The sequence below is a fragment of the Triticum aestivum genome, chromosome 5B (assembly GCF_018294505.1).
Source record: "Triticum aestivum cultivar Chinese Spring chromosome 5B, IWGSC CS RefSeq v2.1, whole genome shotgun sequence".
In the NCBI taxonomy this organism is placed as follows: domain Eukaryota; kingdom Viridiplantae; phylum Streptophyta; class Magnoliopsida; order Poales; family Poaceae; genus Triticum; species Triticum aestivum.
The window spans coordinates 490,673,551-490,698,274 of NC_057807.1; the positions used below are offsets into that span (position 1 = coordinate 490,673,551).

Below are 24,724 nucleotides of genomic sequence, written 5' to 3' on the forward strand. Positions count from 1 at the left end.
ATAGTAGTTCATTGAACATCCTAGCTTGACTCCAATAAGCACATGGTGCGCTTTTTGGCTTCAGCCTCAGCTTGCTTGGTCTTCTTCCTTTCGGAAGCAGTTGATGGAACATTTTGCTTTGAGCCAGTCATGCTTGGCGGGAAGAGAATGCTTGGCCGCTCTTGCCTTTCAGCTTCGGCTTTTGCTTCAGCTGGCTTCTTCTTCTTGGCAGCCATTCTTGGGTCAATGCCTGGGCGCCCAAGTGCCTTTCTCTTCAAGGCTTCATTGTGAGCCTGAACACATTTCTCAGCATAATATTTGAGGCGCTCATGGGAGCCCTTGGCTTCATCACGATGCTTATGTAACTCAACCTTGAGATCTGCCATCATCTTTGAAGTTCTGTACATCTGTGACACTAGGCTTGGCCGTGTGCTTCTTGAAGACAGCCTTTTCATGGCCAATCTTGTTTTTCTGCTCAATGACCTTTTGAGCAATGGCAAGCTCTTTAGCAATGCAACCTTGCAAGGTCACACTGATACCAATGGGCAGCTGCAGATCATCAATGGTGAGAGAGGTGTCTTCAAACCATACATCAATGAAGTTGTTCAGAATATCAACATCAAACAGAGGCAGATCATTGAATATTTCAGCCTCCTGTTTGCTCTTGATCAGCAACTCAAGGGCATCATCAGCAAGATCTTCATCGCTAGATAGATCGACTATATCTTCATCATTTCGTAGGATGCTTGCTAGAGTAAGGGTTTGCTCAGTGACTCTCTTCTTCTTTACAGAAGTACGAGACGGGTCTTCAGAATGCACACTGGATTCAGAAGGTGCAATTTTCAATGGCTTCACTCTTGAAACTTTTGGAGCAGAGGCAGACCTTGAAGCCTTTGACTTCTTCACTGGCTTCAGTGGTTCAGGGTCTTCAGACTGCGACTCATCTTTAGCAGCATCTACACTAGCTCTTTGCTCAGCTAAGTGTGTGAGAAACCCATTGAAGTTGTTGAAGAGACCAATCAGACTCGGTTCGCCTTCACGGCTGCCATCGAGCGTTGGTCCACGTGGACCTGGGTTGAAGTCAATCCCAAGGTTTTCTTGTTTTGAACTACAGAAGCCTTGGCGAACTTATAATTTTCTTCAAACATATCATCCTCACGACACCATCTGAGACTAGACAGGGGAGCTCTCCCTGTTATTCTAAAAAAATGACGAGAGATCACCATGCAAATTTCTAATTCTCCAAGATACTTCATTAACAAAGTGTAAGATTTTTATTTGCCCTAAAAATAATACCATTTCTACACTTCCAAATAGACCAAAACATAGCAGAGATGCCAACCAAATAAGTCTTTCATCTGTTTTCTGGAATGTTTTCAGCTCAAAGAAATGATCATCAGACGACACACTGGTATTTAAGCGCAAATCACTTTCCGGCCTCGGAAAATTAGAGAGGTCAGTCCAATCGAACGACATCCCTCGCAAATTAGATTCAAGCTATCCAATCAACATCAGCAATAAATACAAATCCAAGAGAAAGAAAAACATCAGTTATAAATACAAGTCAATTCGTCAAATCACCTTTTTTTCTTGAACGGAAAGAGAGAGGAAGAGGAGAAGAGTGTTAAAGGAACCAAAGCCCAACAAAAGCCCTACAAGCTACATTAGCAAACCAAGACCATTCTCCTTGGCCCAAACAAATCCAAAGCTGCGACGAGGCCCAATTGGGCCTCACAATCACCACGTCAATGCGTTGACCACGTCACGGGTCACGACTTCTTCCCGCTCGCCGGCGCCGGGGCCGGCGGGGCTGCCGCGCCGCCGAGCACCGCGGCAGCTGAGTCGACATTGGTGAGAAGGAACTCGTAGATCTTCTTCCTCAGCCGCTCGATCGTCTCCTCCGGCACGCCGCAGCCGTTGGCCGAAGTAGCAGCGACAGCGGTGGCCGCAGCCTCCTCGTCCCCGTCCTGCGCCGGCGGCGGCGGCGGTGGCGCCTCGCCGCGCGTCCCGATCTCGCCGAGCCAGTCGTTGACGCGCTTCAGCTGCGGGAGCATCCTGGCCGCGCGCTCGCGGTCCCACGGCGCCGCTGCCGACACGTCGGCGTCCAGGAACCGCTCCACGAACCCGAGGAACCACCCCCTGGACTCCTCCCCAAGCCGCCGAGCCAGCTGGCCCCTCTCCTCCGCGCCTACTCCCCTCTCCCACTCCGGCGGGGCGGGCGTCACCGCAGCTGCCGTAGCGCCCGGGCCCGTCCTCGGCTTCCCCTTCGCAGGGGACATCCGTGACTTCGCCGCCGGAGACAACGACTTCACGGCATTGGGGGGCGCCGCAACCGGCTTCGCCGACTCGTCAACGACGACCACCGCCAGCGGCGACGATACCGTGGCCGGGACCGGCTTGAGGTTGTAGAGCCCGAAGCCAGAGAGGTCAGTGGCGAGCGCGGCGTTAACCCAGGACTTGGCCCGGCGCTGCCGCTCCGCTGCGACTGCAGCAGCCGCCTCATCGTCCGTAGCAGAGGCCACCGTCCCGGCGTCGCTGGCCGCTGAGCATTCCGGCGGGGCTGCTGACTTGGTGAGGGTGTCAGTGATCACCGTGGCGCGGGAGAGCGAGCTGTGGAGGGCGAGGAACTGCTCAACGGTCGGCTGCGGGTTCTGCTCCTCAGCCGTCGAGCTCACCTCGGCGTACGAGCTGCTCCCACAAAAACAAGCAAGTCAAGTAAGAATCAATGTCGCCACATTACTCAAATTATGAAATACAGCTAAAATACAAGCAAAATCACAATAAACATGGCACTGTGCAAGTGTACGGCTCCCATGGTAACCGTGCAGTAAAACCCCGACGTTTTTTCTGCAGAGTCAGGAGCTAACACAGTTGTGTCACAAAAGACGGTAAAATTTTCCAGCATTTGAGTGAAATGCTGACATTTTCCAGCAGTGGTTTGGAAATGCTGTACATTAGCAATGATGAGATTGACAGTAGAGGACAGTGGAGCTGCCCAGTTGATGATGGTAGAAGGAAACAACACGCAGGTGCAAGTACAGTGCAATGATAGGTATAAACAGCAGGCCATCCACACACAGCATCAACAGACACAGTTCTGAAAATTGGTCGTCAATATGCAAACCAAAACATTGTGAGTGTCAAGGTTAATACCCTACGCGACACAGCATGAACATAGAGCAATACCCGCGCGTCTCGTTACTTGGGGCGTACCCTGTACCTGGATGCTAATACCTCCATTTGATTTGATCCGTTTGCCCTGTAGAGTTTTGTACTTTCTAACACAGCCTAATTGACAATTTTTGCACGCCGTTAAGATGGTTATGAACTTCAGCTGTGTTTCAGCTTTCACAATCTTTCAGTTTACGAGAGATGTACTTAAAGTTCTGGAAGTTAATTCTGGTTTGGGAAAACAATGCAGCTAGGTTCCACCAGCACTCAGATCTCTACACAAAGATGGCAGGGTCGGACCACGGCTGGGGTCTCAAAGGGCAGATCGAGCTGGGTTGATAGCAAGCATTATTACAGCATGCAGGACAGCTAGACCCGGGACATTTGGAGCATGATACCAACGGGGAATTAATGATCTCCGCCCTTGTGAGGTGCGAGGGCAAAGGAAGCATGTCACATGAACGGCAGCAGGCTTTGCTAAAAAACATTGCGGATACCAGTCTGTCCTGGTGTGCTGATAATGTCCTGTATCTAGCATGTTATGATAAGCACAGGAACATGCAGTCAAGGCTGTCCACGGCCACAGGCCATGTGGAGCTCTGGGGGTCTCATAAAGCTCATCAGACGGGACAAGTCTTTGATGAATAGTTGGGTTGAACTGTCGATGTGGTAGGATTTCAAAAACATTGGCATGTGGTACTAGCAGGTGAAGATGAATCCATCCCAAAATTTGCTAATTAGCGTATGTTGATAGAATCGTATTTGCTACGGTATCTGTGCATGCTTGGATAAAGCCAGCAAAAACATGCCAGGTTATGGTATGACCCAATCAGACCAAAATATTCTCTTCTACTATATCTTAATGGGCAAAGCATGTGATTCCATCAAAGTATTCAACATGCACACACTATTTTCTGGAAACTATGTCTGTTCTGTCCAAAATGAGTTGCAAACCATAGATTATAGACTGAAAAATTAATAAGAAAATGCCCATGGAAATCATAGCAACGAATGACAACATAATAAAACTTTTGTGATGATCACATCACAAGGCTAGTGTCTGGTAGAAAGGTACCTCAAACATCTCAGCAAGCTTTCTGCAGCTGAAGCTTCCTGCATGGCTTCAACAGCAGCCACCTGCGCCGATTCTCTATACTTCAGAAGCTCCTGTCACAGAATTATGCCACAAAACATACCATCAGGTACAAAAACCTTTTACAACAAATTTTCTCACAGGCAATGGACAGAATTTGTCAATACTCATAGACATTGGTGGTAGTGTATGGTTTCCACCATATTAATGTATGATAAAACACTATAGCTAAACTTCTAGTGTACAATAAAACCATACTGATCATGTCAATGAACTTAGTCATACCTTTCCTAATTTGGCAAGTGACGGAGGAAGTGATGCCCATGAATTGCCGACATCTGTCAGTTTTTTGCTGTTTGGTGGAATCTTAACCAAATTTGTAACATTTGGGTTGCTTAAACCCCCAGATGTCCTCTTTAGAGTAGGAGGATGCTTCTTCGGTACTTTGTCAGCATCGACTGGAGGAGCAGGAGCACTTGACGTGCTCTTTCTAGCAGGGTTATGAATCTTACTGTCGTCTTTATGTGACACCTTCTCATTCACTGGTGGCTTTCTTCTAGGAGTCTGCATACAAGAACAACAGGATTAGCGAAGTTACTTTGGAGCAAAATCTGTTTATAGAAAGAAACAGTGCCATCACATTCCGTTGCTTTACATAAATATCATGAATAGGTTTATAGCATATCACCATGTTCTCCAGAAAACACAAAAGGTAATACTATTCTAAAGAGAAGATGGTAATGACAGAAAATTAAAACATCAAATGCATCTATCAGTAGGGTAGTAGTAAAAATAGTACATACCGTTGGGCCCCTGTTCTCAGGTTTCCTGTCAGCTTTGGTCGTCTTTGAGTCTGAATTATTTTTCCCTTTTGTATCCACAGCTCCTTCCCAGCTTCTTCGCAATGCCTTTGGCCCTGATCCAATACCCAGCACAGAGCTACTGATTGAGTTAACCGCAGAGGACCTTCTCCCTGCAGTAGTGACCTTCAGAACTGAAGCTGCCCTTTCTAACAAGGAGAGCCTAGAAGATGATGCTTTCTCTGGTCCTTTTACCCCATGTCTCTGTCTTAGATCACTAGAAAATCTGTCAAATGTTGCAGGTAGAGAATAGACACTGGTTGGAGATGAAGGTGTTGATCTAACACGAGCAGGTCTTGCCTTTGGTTTCACTGTTTCCTTCTTCTCAGTAACCCCATTCAAAGCCTGTTTTGACAGTGAAGATTTTGATTTGGTCAGCACCGGTTTCTTATTTTCTGTCCCAAGGGTTTTGTGGGGAGCATTAATTTTCTCTAACTTGCTCTTTTCCTTCTCTAGCGACAAGACGCCAGCATCTTTTAATCCATTGGTTGGTTTCGATCCATTGGCCGATTGTGCTTTCTTGCTGCCGGCAACTTTGGAAGAGCTAGTTAACACAAGGTCCTCGGGGTTGCCAACGCAAGGATGGCGGCCAGGAACTGGCCGGACTCCCCAAAGGATGGGTACCGGAGTGGCCGCCTCAAGGCGATCGACATGGATGAACTGCCCTAACTGAATCTTGTCGCTCAAGATGAGATCATGCTGTTCCTCGGGAAGGGTTACATACGTGGCGTGCGAAGAATCGGACACCTTGAGGTAGAACCCTTGGTTGGTGAAAAGATCACTCCCTGAAAGTGCTGGCACAATGCTGACGACCTGAAGAAGGGACGACCGATGCTCTCCTGCGACTTTGACATCCGTGTTCATATGCTGAAGGAGCTTGACGAGGACACCGGGCACCAACGACGCCATTGATGTAGCTCCTTAAGCGCATTACTCTGCGATGTTCAAAGAGATTCAGCAGTTAGATAATCACACAAGTGTATGAAGAATCAGAACCAGCCTATGTGGTTGAGTTAGTTATCAATTCACTGCTGGACAACCTGGCCGCGGCTGCCCCTGTTCAAAAGTGAAAGAAATGAACCTGGTTACAATAATGGCTGCAACTTTTCATGAATGTATTTACAGGGAAACCTGGGTCACAAGGAACTTAAAGCAGGAACCTCACATTCACCGCATGTTCTCCACGGTAGTACCATCTTTCGGAGTTTAATCACTGGATATGGATTCACAATGCAAAGTGAAAAACCACACCCCTATCATCGCTGTCAAATTTTCAATAGTTATTAAAAAGGGACGGCTCCACAGAATCATTGGTGCCTGTGACCCAATAATTTCAGTGATAACAACGACAGCTAAGGAGGGGAGAAAATGATGCGGACACCTATCCAACAGTAGCAGTAACATGGCAAAACAGCACGTAATAATCACATAAACGATTATGTATGCAGGAACTACCGGTGCCAGGAACTGAATTATGCAGCGCAGGGAAGGGGAAAGCTGCCATGCCATTGCTTGCAAGGAAGTGGATTCGGTCCAAAGCAACAGGGGACCCGGCCATGAGGCGGAGGCGGAGGCGGGGCTGGAGGTGGGAGACAAGCTCAACAAACGCCACGGAACAAGCAGATACCACCAGAAAGTCGCATCATGGCATCAATGTGGGCGGTGGTCCTTGTCCTCGCTCCCCCAACCCAGCGGATTTTTCCTCGGCGAGGGAAAAAAATGCGGGGAGCAGAAGAAACAGGTGAGCACCGCCAGCGAGCCAGCCAAGCAACGGAAGGACCAACCAAATCTCGTGCGCGAAGTACCGCTAATCAATTCCGCCGAAACCTTAAACGGATGCCAATCGGGAGCGGAGGGCAGAGGACGCCCGGGCACCTCGAAGGCTCGAACGGCAACCGTGTAGCTCATGGCGCTCCTCCTCCGAGGTAGAGGAAGAGTGAGCGGCGAGCCGGCCGGCCGGAGCGCCCGTGCTCCGGCGCCGAGCCCTCCCGAACAAACTGTGAAATCAAAGGGGGACGGGGACGCAAAGCGGCGCGAACACAAGCAAAGCGGTCGAAGATGCTTATGCAGATATAAAAATAAACACAGATAAATTCAGGCAGCGGTGGGGAATCGAACCGACCTCCGGCGGAAATCAGTGGGCGCCGGCGGGAACCAATCTCCGCCCCACCGCTCGAATGCTCCCCTTCCACCCCCTTGCAGCGGCCGCGCGGGAGAGTGAGTGAAGGGATGAATCGGGGAGGCGGCCCCCGGGCACTGGAGCACCTTCCGCACGCTCGTGCGTGGCAGGCGTGCTTGCTCTGCTGTGCTGCCGCCGCTGCCGCAAGGCTCCAAGCCTATCGATGATCCTGCAGCGCAGTGCCCTGCCGCAGGGCAGGTCCAGTCAGTGAGGGGACGCGTCGTCGGGCGAGAAGATCCCTCGCCCGCTCTTTGGCAGGTTGTGGAGCGGCGCGCTGCGTTGGGCTGCGCACGGGGGAAAAGGGGAGAAGGAGCTCGAAGGGAGAGGACGGTGGACGGGGGGAAAGGAAAGGGAGGGGAGAGAGAGTGGAACGGAGACCAACCGGCTTCTCTCTCTCTTCTCTTGTTGGGCGGGGCGGAGGGAGGAGTGTGGTGGGGCCTGGGCGTAGGGGCTAGTAGTAACCGCCCGTAGCAGAGTAGAGAGCTGACAACACGCGACGCAAGCACCGGCGCTAGCAACCAGCGGCGGTCCACTGTGCGAAGCCTCCCCTGCTGCTGCTGCTTGCTCCTCGTGCTGCGCAGCGCGTGGGTGGGTGGTGCGTTGCTGTTGAGGTGGCCCGTTGCTTTCTCGGTTCCTCACTCTCGCTATACCCCATGGGGAGTGATAAAGTTGTAGGAGCCCGAGGGGGAGTAGTAGTGAACAAAAAAAAATACAAACTGTCACGTGAAACGCACGAATTTCAGACGAACTTTTAGCCCTCTACTCCCTCCGTTCCGAATTACTCATCCAATAAATAAATGTATCTACATGTATTTTAGTTGTAGATACATCATTTTTGTGACAAGTAATTTCGAACGGTGGGAGTATTATACTCCCTCCGTTCCAAAATATAGCGCGCCCACGCTTTTTGAGGTTCAACTTTGACCATAAATTTAACCCACGAGACCGACTGTGGCGGGATCAAAAATTATATAATTAAAAACTTTTTTTGAATACGAATTTATTGGTATAATTTTTTCGCCCGCCGCAGTCGGTCTTGTTGATTAAATTAATGGTCAAAGTTGAAGCACGAAAACCGAGGACACGCTATATTTTGGAACGGAGGGAGTATACAGGAGTTTGAGCGAAGAGATGCAAAGAGCTAAGGGGCTCTTTGGTTCCCAGCCACATATTGTCACGCTTTGTCACACCTCATCTTAGGTAAATTTGACCAAGTTAGATGGGTGTTTCGTTCTAGCCACACCTAAGGCAAGAATTTTTTTTATGAGCAGTGAACCCCACATGTCATCAAGCTTTTAAATAGCGGATAGCGGACTGGTTGCGGATTAGGGTTCACGTAGCGGAATGCTGATAGCGGACGATATTGCGGGTGCTATGTCCACATAGCCAATTTCAAAAAAACACTCATAAATTTGAGATTGTTGTGTATATTTCTAGGCCATTAACAAAAAATATGACACTTAATTTGAGAAATCATCATTTATATAAGAAAATAAACTATAATTGAACAATATTTGGTCATGCAACCATGCAAGCAAGACACATTTATCAAAATATATTACACAATAGAACAACAAGGACTTATATAGCGGGCGATATTGTGGATAGCGGACGATATAGCGGTCTAACAGGTGATATTGCGCCCGCATCATGACAACGCGCTATTTTCTAACGCAACCTTAAGCTAATAGCGGCAGGGTGACGCTACCGCTATTGCGGCCGCAATAGCGGAGGTAGCGGACGCTATTTAAAAGCTTGCATGTCATAAACACAAAAAGTGTGGCAAGATTTCCTTAGACAAGCCAAAGTGTGGCTAACAATTTGAGCAACTCAAGTTAGACAAGTGTGGCAAAAAATAATGTGGCAATGTATCTAAGTTCTCCGGCAATGTGTCTTCAACCAGCCTTCTCGGAGGCGTCGTTGTCAGCCCCCTTCCACCCCCTCTCCGAGACTGCGAAGAAACTCTCGCTCCAAATCCTCATGGAGCAGGCTACGGCGGCGCACATTTCGTCGATCGGCCCTTCTTGAAGGCATTGTCTTGGGGCCAGTTTCGTAGATAAGGTTGATGGTTGCTTGGCGTCGGGATATTGGTGGTGGTGGTTTTACGGTTGGCTTGGCGTCGACGACGGTATGGGTCATTATGGAGATACCAACAACAACACCTAGGTTGAGTCGGAGCTGCCTTTTGACGTTGTTCGGTGGCGGTGTTACTGTTGGAGGGGCGAGGGTCTACGATGGTGCCACGTGGCGCAAACAGAGTTGTTGTGTTTGCTGCCCCACGTGTTGGTCGTGTCGCCTTTGATGTCGGCTCTTTGTTCTGCCGCTTAGGTTTGACTTCGCTATGTGATGATGGCCGATGATAATGTGGCGAGTCTCTGCTCTTGGTGCGGTCTCGCTTGGTCGTTTCCCTTCAATGGCCAACCTTGATATGTAAAGTGCTCAGGGTTGTCCCTAATGCGAAGCTCGTGATAAGTTTGTGTTGTTTGGCGGAATCACCGTATTGCTAGGTCCTTCTACGGCATCACTACTAAAAGTACAATCATGCCCTTAGTTACATTTTGATGTTGATGACAATATACATATAGGGGACTAATTGTCATTGTTTTGTATATCACAGGTTTTAGTCCCCTGAAAATTGTATGTGTGTGGATCATTGACCCACTTGATATGATAGTGCTCAAGAAAGAAGAAACAAATATATGAAGCGTAGAGTTTTTGATTTGTTTTTTAGTATAGGGATTTGCACTATTAAGAGATTATTGGGGTTCGTGAAAGATTTGCTCAAACTCAATTCCTTGCAAATATTCTCCACTCACGTCTTACACATGTGCCATGCACATCCACCTACAAAATTGCCCCTAGAAAAATATTCACACCATACACATATAAGGCTGCTTTGAAAACACATTAGTTCTCACTACTTCACCGCATGTCATGTACCTACTGGATGTCTGGCGGGATGTCCGGTATCCACAAGACGTCTGGTAAACCGTCATGGAACCAAAACTGAGGTAAATTATCAGACTTCTGGTGGTTGCAAGATGTCTGGTGGCTCACCATGCCACCGGATGTCGGTAACCTCTGGATGTCTGGTACACCTATACAGAAGAGATTCAACCAAACATTATCAGACTTCTAGCATCTACAGGATGTCCCGTGCTCTTTGAGACACCGGATGTCCAGGATGCACTTAGACATTTGTTGTCTTTTCTACAGGTGTACTAGCTTCAGCCACTTGATGCCTTGTGAAATCACCGGATGTCTGGTACTTTAACACAACACAACTGGTCCAACAACCACTTTTTAGGGCTTGCTATATATATCCCTCTCCCACTCCGGGAGAGGGTTGACCACTTCATTTCAAACACCCAAAAACCCTGAAGTGCTTCCTCTCGCTCTCATCCACACAAGATCTTAGATCTTGAAGGCATTTGCGATAGTTCTTGAGAGATTTTCCAACCAGGTGATAGATCCACTCCTTCTCCCTCTTATGACCAAAGCAAATCGTAAGTCTTGAGCATTTCCCCTTTGATCTTGTTACTCTTGGAGGTTGGAGACTCCTAGGCGATGGAGTTCTTCAGAGTAGAATCCTTCATTGTGATTACCCTTGGAAAGCTTGTGAAGGTTTGGAGACCACCTCAAGGTCTACCACTAGTGGTTGAGAATTGCCTTCACGATGATATCTCAAGGGTTAATAGGATCCTAGTGCTCTATTCTTGTCAATTAACCGCCCTAGAGTGAGATGGCTCAAGACGGGACCCTGGTACTTCTGGTGTTTAACGCTCCCTATGAGCAAGTAGTCCAATCACCGGATGATGATAAGATGTTCTCCTCCAATGATTTAGCTAGAGCACTTGAGAAACAAAAACTCAAGCATGATGCCCAAATTGATGCTTTGGTACAAGCGAGGATAGTCGCATCTGTCCAATGTGATATACTTTATTCCTATCACATGAAATATGCCCTTAGTGGCAAATGCTTCTGCTCCTCCTTCTATCGAACAACCCACCTTGGGCACTAATGCTCCCAGTATTCCATGGCTTTACCCGAAAGCTAGAGTTGAGAAATATAAGTATAACTTTCTGGATATCCCCCCTATGCTTGATAAGAAGGCATTTTTTCTCTTTGGAAGGTTGCTATGCAGGATCATCGTAGGGACGAGATGTGGGGCATTGTTGGAGACCAGCTAATACCCTATCAACACAAATGATCATCATAGCGGCGGGCGAGGGTGTTTAGGATTCCTTTGTCCTGGCAGTTAAACCAAAAGGCTTCAATTATTTCTTTGTTGTGGCAGTCTGTCATCTTGTTTTTGACCAAGAGAAATCTGGCCCAGTAATGATGGATCGTTTCTTCGGGCTGCTGCTTGACTTACATCAGGTCCCATACGTCCGGACGTCCCGCGTTCGGGGAATATTCGGTGTGGGAGGTGGGTGGAATTTTTTTAGCATTCCCGTCTACTGTGAGTCTAGAGCGTCGGCAGCGGCGAACCACGCTCGGGTTGTGTTCGGATCTAGCCGCATAATGTTCGGGCATGCGCTCGTATGTGGTTGGGCCGACTCGAGGTCGGACCCCGTATCGTAGGTTGAGTCCGAGCTCTTCTCTCGATGGATATCCGCCTCCGGGCTAGAGACCCGGGTATACACTGTTTTCAACTTTGGAGATCGTGATCCCTCCGCCGCTTCTTCTACGGTAGCGACAAGATGTGTGATCGACAGGGTGTGGATCTCTCTATTGTTAGTGTAAGGGCATATTTATCCCCTAGTAGTTTTGGTGATTGATGACAATGCTTTTGCGTACTAATCGTGTGCATTGAGCATTTCAAATATACCATGACTAAGCACAAGACGATTTGGTGCCCCTCAGAGCTTATGGAAGACGGCTTTTCTCTATGTTTCTTTTCGGTGGATTTGAGTTGTAGGGAAGTCGTACTATTAAGAGGGGGTCCGCGTTGGAAAGGTTTGGGTGGAATCATCATGTACACATATGTTCCTTTCTGCACCTCCTTTCCTTTGGCTCTTTGGAGCATCCTCCGCCTCTCCGTGTCTCTGCAAAATGAAGGACTCCTGGTGTTGTTTGAACTGAGGCAGGCGGTAGTACTGCTCTTCAGAGCAGTACTACCGCAGACCCTTGCGGTAGTACCGGCCACTAGCGCGGTAGTACCGTAGGTGCTCACGGTAGTACCGCTCCTTGGGAGCGGTAGTACCGTGGCCTCAGGCCAGGCGCAGCTGCTCGAGCGGTAGTAGGAGTAGATGTAATTTTCCGTGCCCTACGTGGTAGTACCGCTCCATGGGCGCGGTAGTACCGTGGGCTCTGGCCAGGCACATCAGCATGAGCGGAAGAAGGGGCGGATGTAATTATTTACATCCGTGCCCTACACGGTAGTACCGCTCCAGGCTTGTGGTAGTACCGTGTCGGATTTTTGCATAGATCAAGACTCAACGGAAGTTGTCATGGATGTATTTTTATATGTCTGTGCCTCCTCAGCCTAGACTATTCCTGCCTTGCGGTAGTACCACAAGGGGGCGCGGTAGTACCACGCCAGCAGTTCTATCGCTCCTTGCCTTAGCGCATCAGTACTGGTCTTAGCCCCTGTCGTGCCCGCCGTAGTACCGCAGGCCTTGTATAATGCGGTAGTACCACGTGTCGTAGGCTGAGTTGGTGGATAACGGTTGGATTTGTCCCTTGACTATAAAAGGGGAGTCTTCTTCTCCTAGTTGACTACCTCTTCCACCGCTAAGCTCCATTGATGCTCTAAGCTCCATTTTCACTCGATCTCTCTCCCTAGCCAATCAAACTTGTTGATTCTCTAGGGATTGGTTGAGAAGGCCTCGATCTACACTTCCACCAAGAGAAATTTGATTCCCCCCACTAATCCCTTGCGGATCTTGTTACTCTTGGGTGTTTGAGAACCATAGACGGTTGAGGTCACTGTGGAGCCATAGTCCTTTGTGGTGAAGCTTCGCGGTGTCGTTGGGAGCCTCCAATTCAGTTGTGGAGATTGCCCCAACCTTGTTTGTAAAGGTTCGGTCACCGCCTCCAAGGGCACCAATAGTGGAATCACGGCATCTCGCATTGTGTGAGGGCGTGAGGAGAATATGGTGGCCCTAGTGGCTTCTTGGGGAGCATTGTGCCTCCACACCGCTCCAACAGAGATGTACTTCCCCTCAAAAGGAAGGAACTTCGATAACACATCTTCGTCTCCATCGGTTCCGCTTTTGGTTATCTCTCACCGTTACTTGTGCAAGCTTTATTGTGTTATATCCTTTGCTTGCTTGTGTGCTTATTGTTGTTGCATCATATAGGTTGCTCACCTAGTTGCATATCTAGACAACCTACTTTGATGCAAACCTTAATTTGGTAAAGAAAAGCTAAAAATTGTTAGTTTCCTATTCACCCCCTCCCCCTCTAGTCAACTATATCAATCCTTTCAATTGGTATCAGAGCCTCGTCTCTTAATTAAGGGCTTTACCATCCTAAGAGTATGGTTGACACCATACACGATGAGGAGGAGCACCCCGGTGTGAATCCTTCTTCGTCTACGACCGATGGGGAATCCCCGGTCTCATGTGAGGAATTCAATGTGGCTTTGGACACATTGAAAACCTCCATGACGACCGAGGTCAAAGGCATGTTCAAAGAGTTCCTTGATGGTCTTAAATTATCCACCGCACCATTGGAAGTGGTCGCTCCCACTAACAAGGTGGCGGATGCCAACTCCGATAAGGGGGGAGCTTCTAGTGATAAAGTTCCTTTATCTAGTGGTAGAAATGGTACAATGTTGAACCTCCTCTTACTTATGGAGGACCGGTTCCCTCCACACATTTAAATCATGCAGGTTCTCCTCCTAAGATTGTGAAAAATAAAGATTTTGACTCTTGGGTCTATCGCTTTAAATGTCATTTAAACCATGTTAATACTAATCTTTGGAGAATTATTGAGCAAGGTTTCTATCCGCATGACCCAAGCAACTTTACCCCGAGAGAAGCCGCGGATTATCAATTCAATGAGAATGCCCTCTTCATCATCCAAGATGCAATTCCATCCGAAGACATTGCACATCTCTGACCATTCACCGTGGCTAGGGAAGCATGGCACCATGTGGTTTCTCTTTACAAGGGAAGCACAAGCATTCAACGCTCCAACTATGAAGTGGTGCAAGATGAAGCCGATGAGTTTGCAATGGATGAAGATGAAGAACCTCGTGAGCTTTACCGGAGATTGACCACTCTCGTGGTCTCTATCCGAGATCATGGGAACAAGGAACAAGGATACGGATGCTAATTGGATCAAGCGCAAATTCCTCAAGGCCATGATGCCTTACCACAAGGCCATGTCCTCCGTCATCCGTCAAAGGCCGAACTTCCCCACCTTGTCCTCAAGTGAAGTGTTGGATGAGTTTGTGGTGATGAGGATCTTGGACAAGACCGCCGACAATGCGCTATTGCGTTCTCAAAGAGCAAATAAGCCCAACCTTGCCTTGAAGGCCAAGGCTAGTGCAGAAGAAGAGGATGAAGAGGAAGATGAGGAGAGCAACCCTGAAAATACGAAATATGATTATCATGAGCACATGGCTCTTGCCTCAAGGCAATTTTGGAGCAAGAAGAACTCAAGGCCCAAATTCAACAAGAACAACTCAAGTGGCTTCAAGGGCAAGCACGTGTGAGAACATGTTACAATTGTGGCAATGTGAGCCATTTTGTTGCAGAGTGCCCTTACGAGAAGCGAGAAGGCAATGGTGGCAAGCTCATCCGAAAAGACAAAGCCAAGTCCTTCCCTAACAAGAACAACTTCACCAAGAAGACTCTAACTAAAGGGTTGGTGGCACGAGAAGAATACAATGAGGATGATGATGATGATGAAGATAGTGAAGCCATGGACATGGCCTCCGTTGCCATTGCCACAACTCCACGGGTGTCTCTCTCTGATTCACCCAACGAGAACATCACCGTCAAGTACCTCATGGCCAAAACCACCAACAAGGTAACCCCCAACATCAAAACTACCATCATTACAAATCCTTCCTTGACAGATTTCATTGATGAAAGTGAGGGGTCTAATGAGGATGTAAATGAATTTAAGTTTTTTATGAGTAATCTCAAGGGCAAATCCAAGAAGCACTTCGTTGTTCTCTTGGAACAACTTGGTGAAGCCCATGACATGATCGAGGCTCATGAAGAAACCATCTCTAAGATGGAAGGTCATAGTCGTGACTATGCCGATGAGATATCGGATCTCTCCAATGCTCTTGAGGAAGAGCGTGTTCATCGTTTGACTCTTGAGGAGTCACACAATGACGGCCATGCTAAATTAAAGAAAGATCTCGATCATGCTCTAGTTGTATCTCGTGTGCTTGATTCCGAGAAGGCTAAACTTGGGGTTGACCATGCTAGACTCAAGGAGGAGTTTGATATACTTGACAAGGCTCACAAGGCCTTGAAGGGTGCTCATGCTAGCCTCAAGGAGTCTCATGATCAACTCCAAGTGAAGCTAACCATGGAGAAAGCCACTTTTCCTCATATGGTCTTAATTAAGAATGCAAATGCTACTAACCCGTGTTGTGAGCATGTGCATCTTGTGGAGGAGAATGCCAAGTTGAAGGAGCAACTTGAGAAAGGCCTTGTGTCTTGCATACAAGGTGAGAAGAATCTCAATGACCTTTTGAGCAATCAAAAGGAAGTTGTGTCCAAGGAGGGAGTTGGGTTCGCACCCAAGTCCAAGAACAAGAAGAAGAATGACAAGGCCAAACGACCTCCTCCTATCAAGCAAACTTTTGTGAAGGAGGGAGATGGTGCTTCTAAGGAGAAGAAGAACAATGTGAATGGTGGTGATGTCAAAAAGGGAAATGCCACCCCTTCCAACAAAGCCGGCTACTTTAACCCTTCTTATGTGTTGTGCCGTGCTAGTGATGGGCATGTTTATGCTAAATTTGTTGGTTCTCCTTATGAGTACATTGAATGGTCTATTTTGGTTCCTAAGACCCTTTTTACTAACATAAAAGGACCCATTACAAAATGGGTACCTAAAAGTAAATAGGTGTTTGCTTCTGGTGGGGGATCATGGTTGCTCGATAGTGGAGCCACAAATCATATGACCGGAAGCAAGGACTTGGTGGTGGACGTACACAAGATCCCATCTATGCCCACCAATGTCGAGTGGGGTGATGCCTCATCTTCTAAGGTATTGGGTCTTGGCAAGGTAGTCATTTCTCATGATCTCACAATCGAGAAAGTCATGCTTGTTGAGTCCCTTGCATACAATTTACTTTTCGTTCGTCAACTTGCACTCATGGGTTTTGCCACATTCTTTGATATTGATGTTGTGGCCCTCTTGTGGAGCAAGACTCTTAAAGTAGACTTTGTTGGGCATGTCGAGAATAGTCTTTATGTGATTAACTTTTCGGAGCGATCCACTAAGACCGCAACATGCCTAATGGCTAAAGTTGATGTGGAGTGGCTTTGGCATCGCCGTTTAGCCCATGTCAATATGAGATCTTTGCAAAGTCTTCTCAAGGGGGACCATGTCCGTGGACTAACAAATGTTAGCTTTGCCAAAGATCGTGCTTGCAGTGCCTGTATTGAAGGAAAGTTACATAAGAAGGCTCACCCTCCCATGACTATCATCTACTCGAAGAGACCCTTGGAGCTCCTTCACATGGATCTCTTTGGGACTCCATCCTTTGATAGTCTTGGGGGTAGAAAATATTGCTTGGTGATTGTCATGATTACTCAAGGTACACTTGGGTATAATTCTTCAAGAGGAAGAGTGAAACCCAACAAACTATCATCGACTTCGCAAATGAAGCTCAACGTCAACACGATGCAAAGATCTTGACAATAAGAAGTGACAATGGCACCGAGTTCAAGAACTACACCTTGGATGAGTTTCTTAGTGATGAGGGGAACAAGCATCAATATTCCGCACCATGCACCCCTCAACAAAATGGTGTAGCGGAGAGGAAGAACCGGACATTGATGGATGCGGCAAGGACCATGATGGTGGAGTTCAAGTCTCCTTACAACTTTTGGGCAGAATCCATCAACACCGCGTGTCATGCATCCAATCGGCTCTATCTCTGCAAAGGCTTGAACAAGACTCCATATGAAATACTCACCGGTAACAAGCCCAACCTCAAGTACTTCCGGGTGTTTGGTTGCAAGTGTTTCATTCTCAAGGAAGGTGTTCGTTTGTCTAAATTTGAGGATAGATCTCATGAGGGCATATTTGTTGGTTATGCTACAAACTCTCATGCTTACCGTGTCCTCAACAAGTCCACGGGACTCATTGAGGAGACGTGTAATGTGGAGTTTGACAAGAATAATGGCTCCCAAGTGGAGCAAAGTGGTACTTGTAATGTAGGTGATGAAATTCCTCCCCAAGCCATAAGAAGAATGGGTGTTGGTCATATCCTACCCATTGAGTAACCCCTTGTGGCCGAAGGAGAAGGACAATGCTCCACTTAAGTGGAGCCATCACCGACCCAAGACCCGCATGCTTCCGAAGAACAGAGTGAAGGCCCTCAACCAAGTGAACAAGATCAAGGGCAAGATCAACATCAAGATGGTGGTGACCCACCAAGTGATGCCCAAGGTCGAGTTCTCCCCTCCGAACAAGTTCAAGATCAAGAGCATCCTCAAGATCAAGAACAAGCTCAAGACGGCGCTCAAGGTGATCAAGTTTCCACTCCTCTTCTCACACCTGAGGAGGAATTGGAGCGTCGTGCCGCTAAGATTGCATCCAAGCTCACAACCAAAGGTTATCTCATGAAGAATGTGCTTGGAAGCATAAGAAAGGGGGTAAGCACTCATAGACAATTAGCAAACTATTGTGAACATCACGCATTTGTTTCTTGTGTCGAACCCCAAAAGGTCTATGAGGCGCTCGAGGATCTGGATTGGCTCAATGCCATGCATGAAGAACTCAACAACTTCAAGCAGAACCAGGTGTGGACATTGGTGCCAAGGCCAACGGGGAATCGTAATGTCATTGGAACCAAGTGGATATTCAAGAACAAGCAAGGTGCTCATAGGATCATTGGTCACAACAAGGATCATTTTGTAGCACAAGGCTACTCTCAAGTCGATGGTATCGACTACTTTGAAACATTTGCTCCCATTGCTCGCCTTGAATCTATTCGTTTGTTGATTGCTCATGCTTCTCATCATAACTTCAAGTTGCGACAAATGGATGTGAAGAGTGCTTTTCTTAATGGTCCTATTAATGAGTTGGTGTATGTCAAACAACCCCCAGGGTTCGAGGATCCCTATTTTATCAAACAAATGGATGTGAAGCGTGCTTTTCTTAATGGTCCTATCATGTGTACCAACTCGACAAGGCACTCTTTGGCCTTAAACAAGCCCCACGTGCATGGTACGAGCATCTTACCGAGTTGTTGCAAGATCGTGGGTTTGAAATTGGGAAAATTGACCCCACTCTTTTTACTAAGAAGGTCAAAGGGGAGTTGTTTGTATGCCAACTATATGTTGATGATATTATCTTTGGTTCCCCTAACAAAGCTTTCAATGAGGAATTTGCCTCTCTCATGACCTCAATGTTCAAGATGTCTATGATGGGAGAGTTGAAGTTCTTTCTCGGGATCAAAATCAAGCAAAGAAGAGAAGGAACCTTCATCAACCAAGCCAAATACACTCAATACATGCTCAAGAGATTCAAGCTAAGTGATGTCGAGCCGGCCTCCACTCCAATGCCCGTCAAATGCCAACTTGACATAGACCCCAATGGTAAAGCAGTGGATCAAAAGGTATATCGCTCCATGATTGGCTCCTTGCTTTACCTTTGTGCATCTAGACCGGATATCATGTTGAGTGTGGGAATTTGTGCACGGTTTCAAGCCGCACCTAAGGAAAGCCACTTTGTGGCGGTCAAGCGAATCTTTCGATATTTGGATCATACCCCAAATTTGGCTTATGGTACCCAAAGGAGCCAACTTTGATCTTTTGAGCTATTCAGACTGAAATTGGGCGGGACACAAAGTGGATAGGAAGTCCACCTCCGGAGGGTGCCAATTTCTTGGTTGCTCTTCGGTGAGTTGGTCTTCTAAGAAGCAAAGTTGTGTGTCTCTCTCGTCCACAGAAGCGGAGTATGTGGCTGCCGGTAGTTGTTGTGCTCAACTTCTATGGATGAGCCAAACTTTGAAGGATTACGGTGTCATTTGTGATGAAGTGCCTCTTTGGTGTGACAATGAAAGTGCCATCAAGATCTCTCTCAACCCGGTGCAACACTTCAAGACGAAGCATATTGAGATTCGGTATCACTTCATTCGGGATCACATTAGGCGAGGGGAGATCAAGCTCAAGTATGTCAACACTCATGAAGCCCTTGGATGAAACAAGATTTCGCGAGTAAAGGCATGAGCTAAATATCATTGATTCGAGAAATGTAGCTTGAACCCTTGCACACCCCACCATACTCAACTTGATATCTTATTTAGGTGTAGGCATGGACATAGGGGGGTGTTGTTCTCTCAATGAACTCTCCCTCCCCCCATTATGCATAAATTGATCAACTCTTTCACATTAGCCATTGTTGATGGTACTTGTGCTTCAAAGACGAGTTTTGGTCATGGGCCCAAGGATAATTCTTCGCGATACCATACCAGTTGACTCATAGATAGGTGACTCCAGCCATCACCGTCTCTTCTTGAGAGTTTTGTTTCATGTTTGGTCTTCGTTGTCTTTTGCCTTCTTTTGAGTCGTGTTGTGTTTGTGTTGCCGGTGGGCTAGCTCTTTGGTGTGTTCGTTTGCGTGAAGGTTGCGTTGCAAAGGTTGTTTTCCTCTCTTGTTTGTGAAACTTGCATTTTCTTGGGTCTACGGTACTACCGTGGCTTGCCACGGTACTACTGCAAGAGTTGTGCACGCTACTACCGCAACCAGCACGGTAGTAATTTTTTACTGCCGTTGGACGAGCGGTACCACCGCCCAGCATGCGGTACTTCCGCCCGGGCTGTACTACCGCAATGACCCGCGGTACTACCACGCAGTCATGAGCGCATGGGGGTTAAGAGCGGGCAGGGGAGTTCTAACTCCCCCATACCCATTCAACTCCTTTTCCCCATGTTGTCTCTCTCTCTCTCTCTCCTGCCCAACAACGGCGCTGGAGGACCTCGCCGGATCTCCATCTCCGGCCGCTCTCCTTGCATTCTGACCGGTGGGATTGTTCCCCACCTCTCCCTCTTGCCATGGAACAAGGTTTCTCCCCAAATCCCTCGATCTTTGCTTCATTGTTTTGTCTCTAGGTTTTTGTGGAGATGCATGTTGTTCTTGAGATTTTAGGCCAAATCTTTGCAAGAGTAGGATGGAGGAGAGTAGTGGTGTTGTAGAGATGCTATTTGGTATGTTGCCACACGGAATTTTTGATCAACCATAGTACCGCTCCGCTGTTGTGGCTGTGCCCAGATCTGATTCACCCCGAATCTGACCCCGAGCGGTACTACCGCACCTCCCGTGCGGTACTACCTCTCTGGCCGTTGTCGCTTCCTACGTTACTACCGCTCCTTAGGAGCGGTACTACCGCGCATGGCGCAGAAGTAAAATTTTACTTTCACTCCAGGCGCGGGACTACCGTTCCATCCTGGCACGGGACTACCGCGGCTGGAGCAGCAGTAAAATTTTAGTTCCGCACAACTGTGCGGTACTACCGTTGTAGTCGAACCTTCCCTGTGGTAACTACCCAATGTTATTTCTACTTGTTTCATTTGTTTTGTTGTGGTCTTTGCATTGATCCTTCTCGCTTCTCTTGCGTGTTCTTGTGTTGTGTGTCATAGGTGGTGGCTCCGGTTCCAATGTCCGTCGATTGAATCCTGTCTGCGACACAGGCTCGAAGCGCCTGCGCAACCAAGATGAAGCTCCAGAGGGCTCCAATGCCCCCCAACGTAGAACCAAGACCACCGCCACCAAGATCAAGGAGCCATCAATGGGCATGGATGAGATACCACTGGCTGAGTTTGTCACTCAAAGGAAGATCAACCCCTATGTGAATCCCCGTGCAAACTTCAGAGGTAATGATTTGTTCTGGACCAAGCAGCAGAATCTTATCTATCTGGATGTGATCAAGGCCAAGTAGAACATCTACGTGGACGTGCACTGGATTTACATGAATCATATGAGGCAGGATAAGCACCGTGACTATTTTGGTGAGGCTTTGGACCTGGTGGAGCAATTTGGCATTGAGCACCTGCTTACTTTCCACCTGGACTTTGACCCGGCGATTGTGGCCTGGTTCTTTGCTTCGGTCCACTTCCATACTGATGAGGAACGGACCATGACCTAGATGACCAATGGACAACGGATGAATGCTAAGTGGAAGGACTTCATGGATTTGCTTCAGGTTCCTGATGAGGGGCTCAACACGTCCGTTAGTGTTCGCCCTCATGCCAACCCCGAGTCAGCCAACAAGAACAAGCTTCAGCCTTTCTTTGTTGAGAAGACGCTTCCCAGTAAAAAGAAGGTGTGGGTGCTGAACTCTTTCCTTGACATAATGCATCGGATCTTCCGCAACTCCCTCTTTCCGTGCGTTGGTGACAAGGATAAGGTGCATGCCTATCTCATGGATATGATGCTCATATGTGAGGAGGCGCGTCGTTCTCAGACGCAACCACTTGATGTCTCTCATATCATGTGGTGTGAGCTACAGTTTGATGTGTTCAACCGTAAGGTCCCCATCTATGGACCTTACATGTTTCTCCTGATCACAAATACTTGGGAGAATCTCTATCCCGCTGATGAGTTTGTTGCCCCCGACTGGATTCATCATGAGCCCATCAAGCTCCGCATCAAGAGCCAATGGGCTAACACCACTACCCATGCCGAGGTAGAGGCTTCTCAGATGGATGTGGATGAGGATGAGATCGAGGAGGAGGAAGCGTATGAGGACAACTCTGATGGATACATTCCTCCCTTTACTAAGCCCACTTGGGCTAAGAAGCTGAAGGCCAAGATGAAGACTCTATTTTGTATGCAACCAAGGGGCAGTACAGGACCCATGTTGCTTCCAAGGAGAGTCGCCAGCGCGATAAGAAGATCTTGAGGACCTTTGGAGAGATTGTGGAGAGTGGGTCAAAGGTGAACATCACCCCGGAGGCTGCCTGGATAGTCAAGCGGGAATATTAGTGGATGGACTTAGAGGAGGAGCCTATTCCCGCTGCCGAGACCGGTGAGGAGCATGAGGAGTGATCACTGCAATTTGAGCTACCACATGTGTCGTAGGTGTCCTCTCTGCCTTTTTGGTGTCTTGATGCCAAAGGGGGAGAGAGTGCAGGATTTGCGAGTCTTGTGTCGTGTTGTTTCGCTTTGTTGCTCTGCTTTCATCCGTTGAACCTCGTTTGCTTTGCTTTGGTTTGTGCTTGTTAGACCAAGTTCTTTATCATATGGTGTAAGACATATGCTCTCTAGTGTATTCTATTGTCTTTAATGCTCAGTAGCCCGTGAGCCTATGCTATCGTGTGCCCTTTTCGTTATGCTCATAGCTCTAGCTTGCCTACTTGCTTAGTGTTGGTTTTATTGTTGCAAGATATGCCTTGTCTACAAAATATAGGGGGAGTGTTAATCCTAGTATGTGTGTCGTGCAGTCGAAAGCACTTCTCTAGGGTGCACACATCTAGGGGGATCCCGTCTATATTTCATAGATGGTGGGTTTGCCTATGTTTCATTTTATATCCCTATGTGCAAATCCCGTATTGTCATCAATCCACAAAAAGGGGGGATTGTAAGGGCATATTTATCCCCTAGTAGTTTTGGTGATTGATGACAATGCTTTTGCGGACTAATCATGTGCATTGAGCATTTCAGATATATCATGACTACGCAGAAGACGATTTCGTGCCCCTCGGAGCATATTGAAGACGACTTTTCTCTATGTTTCTTTTTGGTGGATTTGAGTCGTAGGAAAGCCATACTATTAAGAGGGGGTCCGCGTTGGAAAGGTTTGGGTGGAATGATCATGTACACATCTGTTCCTTTCTGCACCTCCTTTCCTTTGGCCTTTGGAACGTCCTCCGTCTCTCCGTGTCTCTGCAAAATGAAGGACTCCTAGTGTTGCTGAACTGAGGCAGGCAGTAGTACTGCTCCTACCGCAGGCCCATGCGGTAGTACCGTAGGTGCTCACGGTAGTACCGCTCCTTGGGAGCAGTAGTACCGTGGCCTCAGGCCAGGTGCAGCTGCTCGAGTGGTAGTAGGGGCGGATGTAATTTTTTTACATCCGCGTCCTATGCGGTAGTACCGCTCCATGGGCGCGGTAGTACCGTGGGCTCTGGCCAGGCACAGCAGCATGAGCGAAAGTAGGGGCAGATGTAATTATTTACATCCGCGGCCTACACGGTAGTACCGCTCCAAGCTTGCGGTAGTACCGTGTCGGATTTTTGCATAGATCAAAACTCAGCAGAAGTTGTCACAAATGTATTTTTATATGTCCATGCCTTCTCAGCCTAGACTATTCCTGCCCTGTGGTACATGCCAGCGGTTCTACCACTCCCTGCCTTAGCGCATCAGGACTAGTCTTAGCCCCTGCGTGCCAGTTGTAGTACTGTAGGCCCTTGCGGTAGTACTGCTTGTATGATGCGGTAGTACCGCGTGTCGCAGGCTGAGTTGGTGGATAACGGTTGGATTTGTCCCTTGACTATAAAAGGGGAGTCTTCTTCTCCTAGTTGAATACCTCTTCCACCACTAAGCTCCATTGATGCTCTAAGCTCCATTTTCACCCGATCTATCTCCCTAGCCAATCAAACTTGTTGATTCTCTAGGGATTGGTTGAGAAGGCCTCGATCTACACTTCCACCAAGAGAAATTTGATTCCCCTCACTAATCCCTTGCGGATCTTATTACTCTTGGGTGTTTGAGCACCCTAGATGGTTGAGGTCACTGTGGAGCCATAGTCCTTTGTGGTGAAGCTTCGCGGTGTCGTTGGGAGCCTCCAATTCAGTTGTGGAGATTGCCCCAACCTTGTTTGTAAAGGTTCGGTCGCCGCCTCCAAGGGCACCAATAGTGGAATCACGGCATCTCGCATTGTGTGAGGGCGTGAGGAGAATACGTTGGCCCTAGTGGCTTCTTGGGGAGCATTGTGCCTCCACACCGCTCCAACAGAGACGTACTTCCCCTCAAAAGGAAGGAACTTCGGTAACACATCCTCGTCTCCATCGGTTCCACTTTTGGTTATCTCTCACCTTTACTTGTGCAAGGTTTATTGTGTTATATCCTTTACTTGCTTGTGTGCTTATTGTTGTTGCATCATATAGGTTGCTCAACTAGTTGCATATCTAGACAACCTACTTTGATGCAAACGTTAATTTGGTAAAGAAAAGCTAAAAATTGTTAGTTGCCTATTCACCCCCCTCCAGTCAACTATATCGATCCTTTCAGTTAGGTTTAAGCCCGATCTGGCTGTAGGCCGTAGGCCTGCTGACGGAGATTCCCATGGCGAGGAATCGAT

The 24,724-nt window shown here is 47.8% G+C and overlaps 1 protein-coding gene across 1 annotated transcript; it reads right to left on the minus strand.

Moving 5' to 3' along the window:
• Positions 1-1,421: 1,421 nt before the first annotated feature.
• On the minus strand, positions 1,422-7,680 carry LOC123112720 (uncharacterized). Its single transcript, XM_044533794.1, has 5 exons — positions 7,226-7,680; positions 5,047-6,038; positions 4,529-4,807; positions 4,226-4,317; positions 1,422-2,667 (listed from the first exon to the last, which is right to left on the minus strand). Exons 2-5 carry the CDS (start codon positions 6,010-6,012, stop codon positions 1,749-1,751), a joined length of 2,256 nt encoding a protein of 751 aa, XP_044389729.1. The 5' UTR covers positions 6,013-6,038; positions 7,226-7,680; the 3' UTR covers positions 1,422-1,748.
• Positions 7,681-24,724: the final 17,044 nt, after the last annotated feature.

What these genes read in the sequence shown, in the direction of transcription:
- LOC123112720 (XM_044533794.1), bottom strand. Translation starts at nt 6,012, where the DNA reads ATGGCGTCGTTGGTGCCCGGTGTCCTCGTCAAGCTCCTTCAGCATATG. An exon ending in CACTTGCCAAATTAGGAAAG is followed by an intron (nt 4,318 to 4,528) that starts GTATGACTAAGT and finishes ATTCTGTGACAG; the next exon opens with GAGCTTCTGAAGTATAGAGA. An exon ending in AGCTTGCTGAGATGTTTGAG is followed by an intron (nt 2,668 to 4,225) that starts GTACCTTTCTAC and finishes TTGTGGGAGCAG; the next exon opens with CTCGTACGCCGAGGTGAGCT.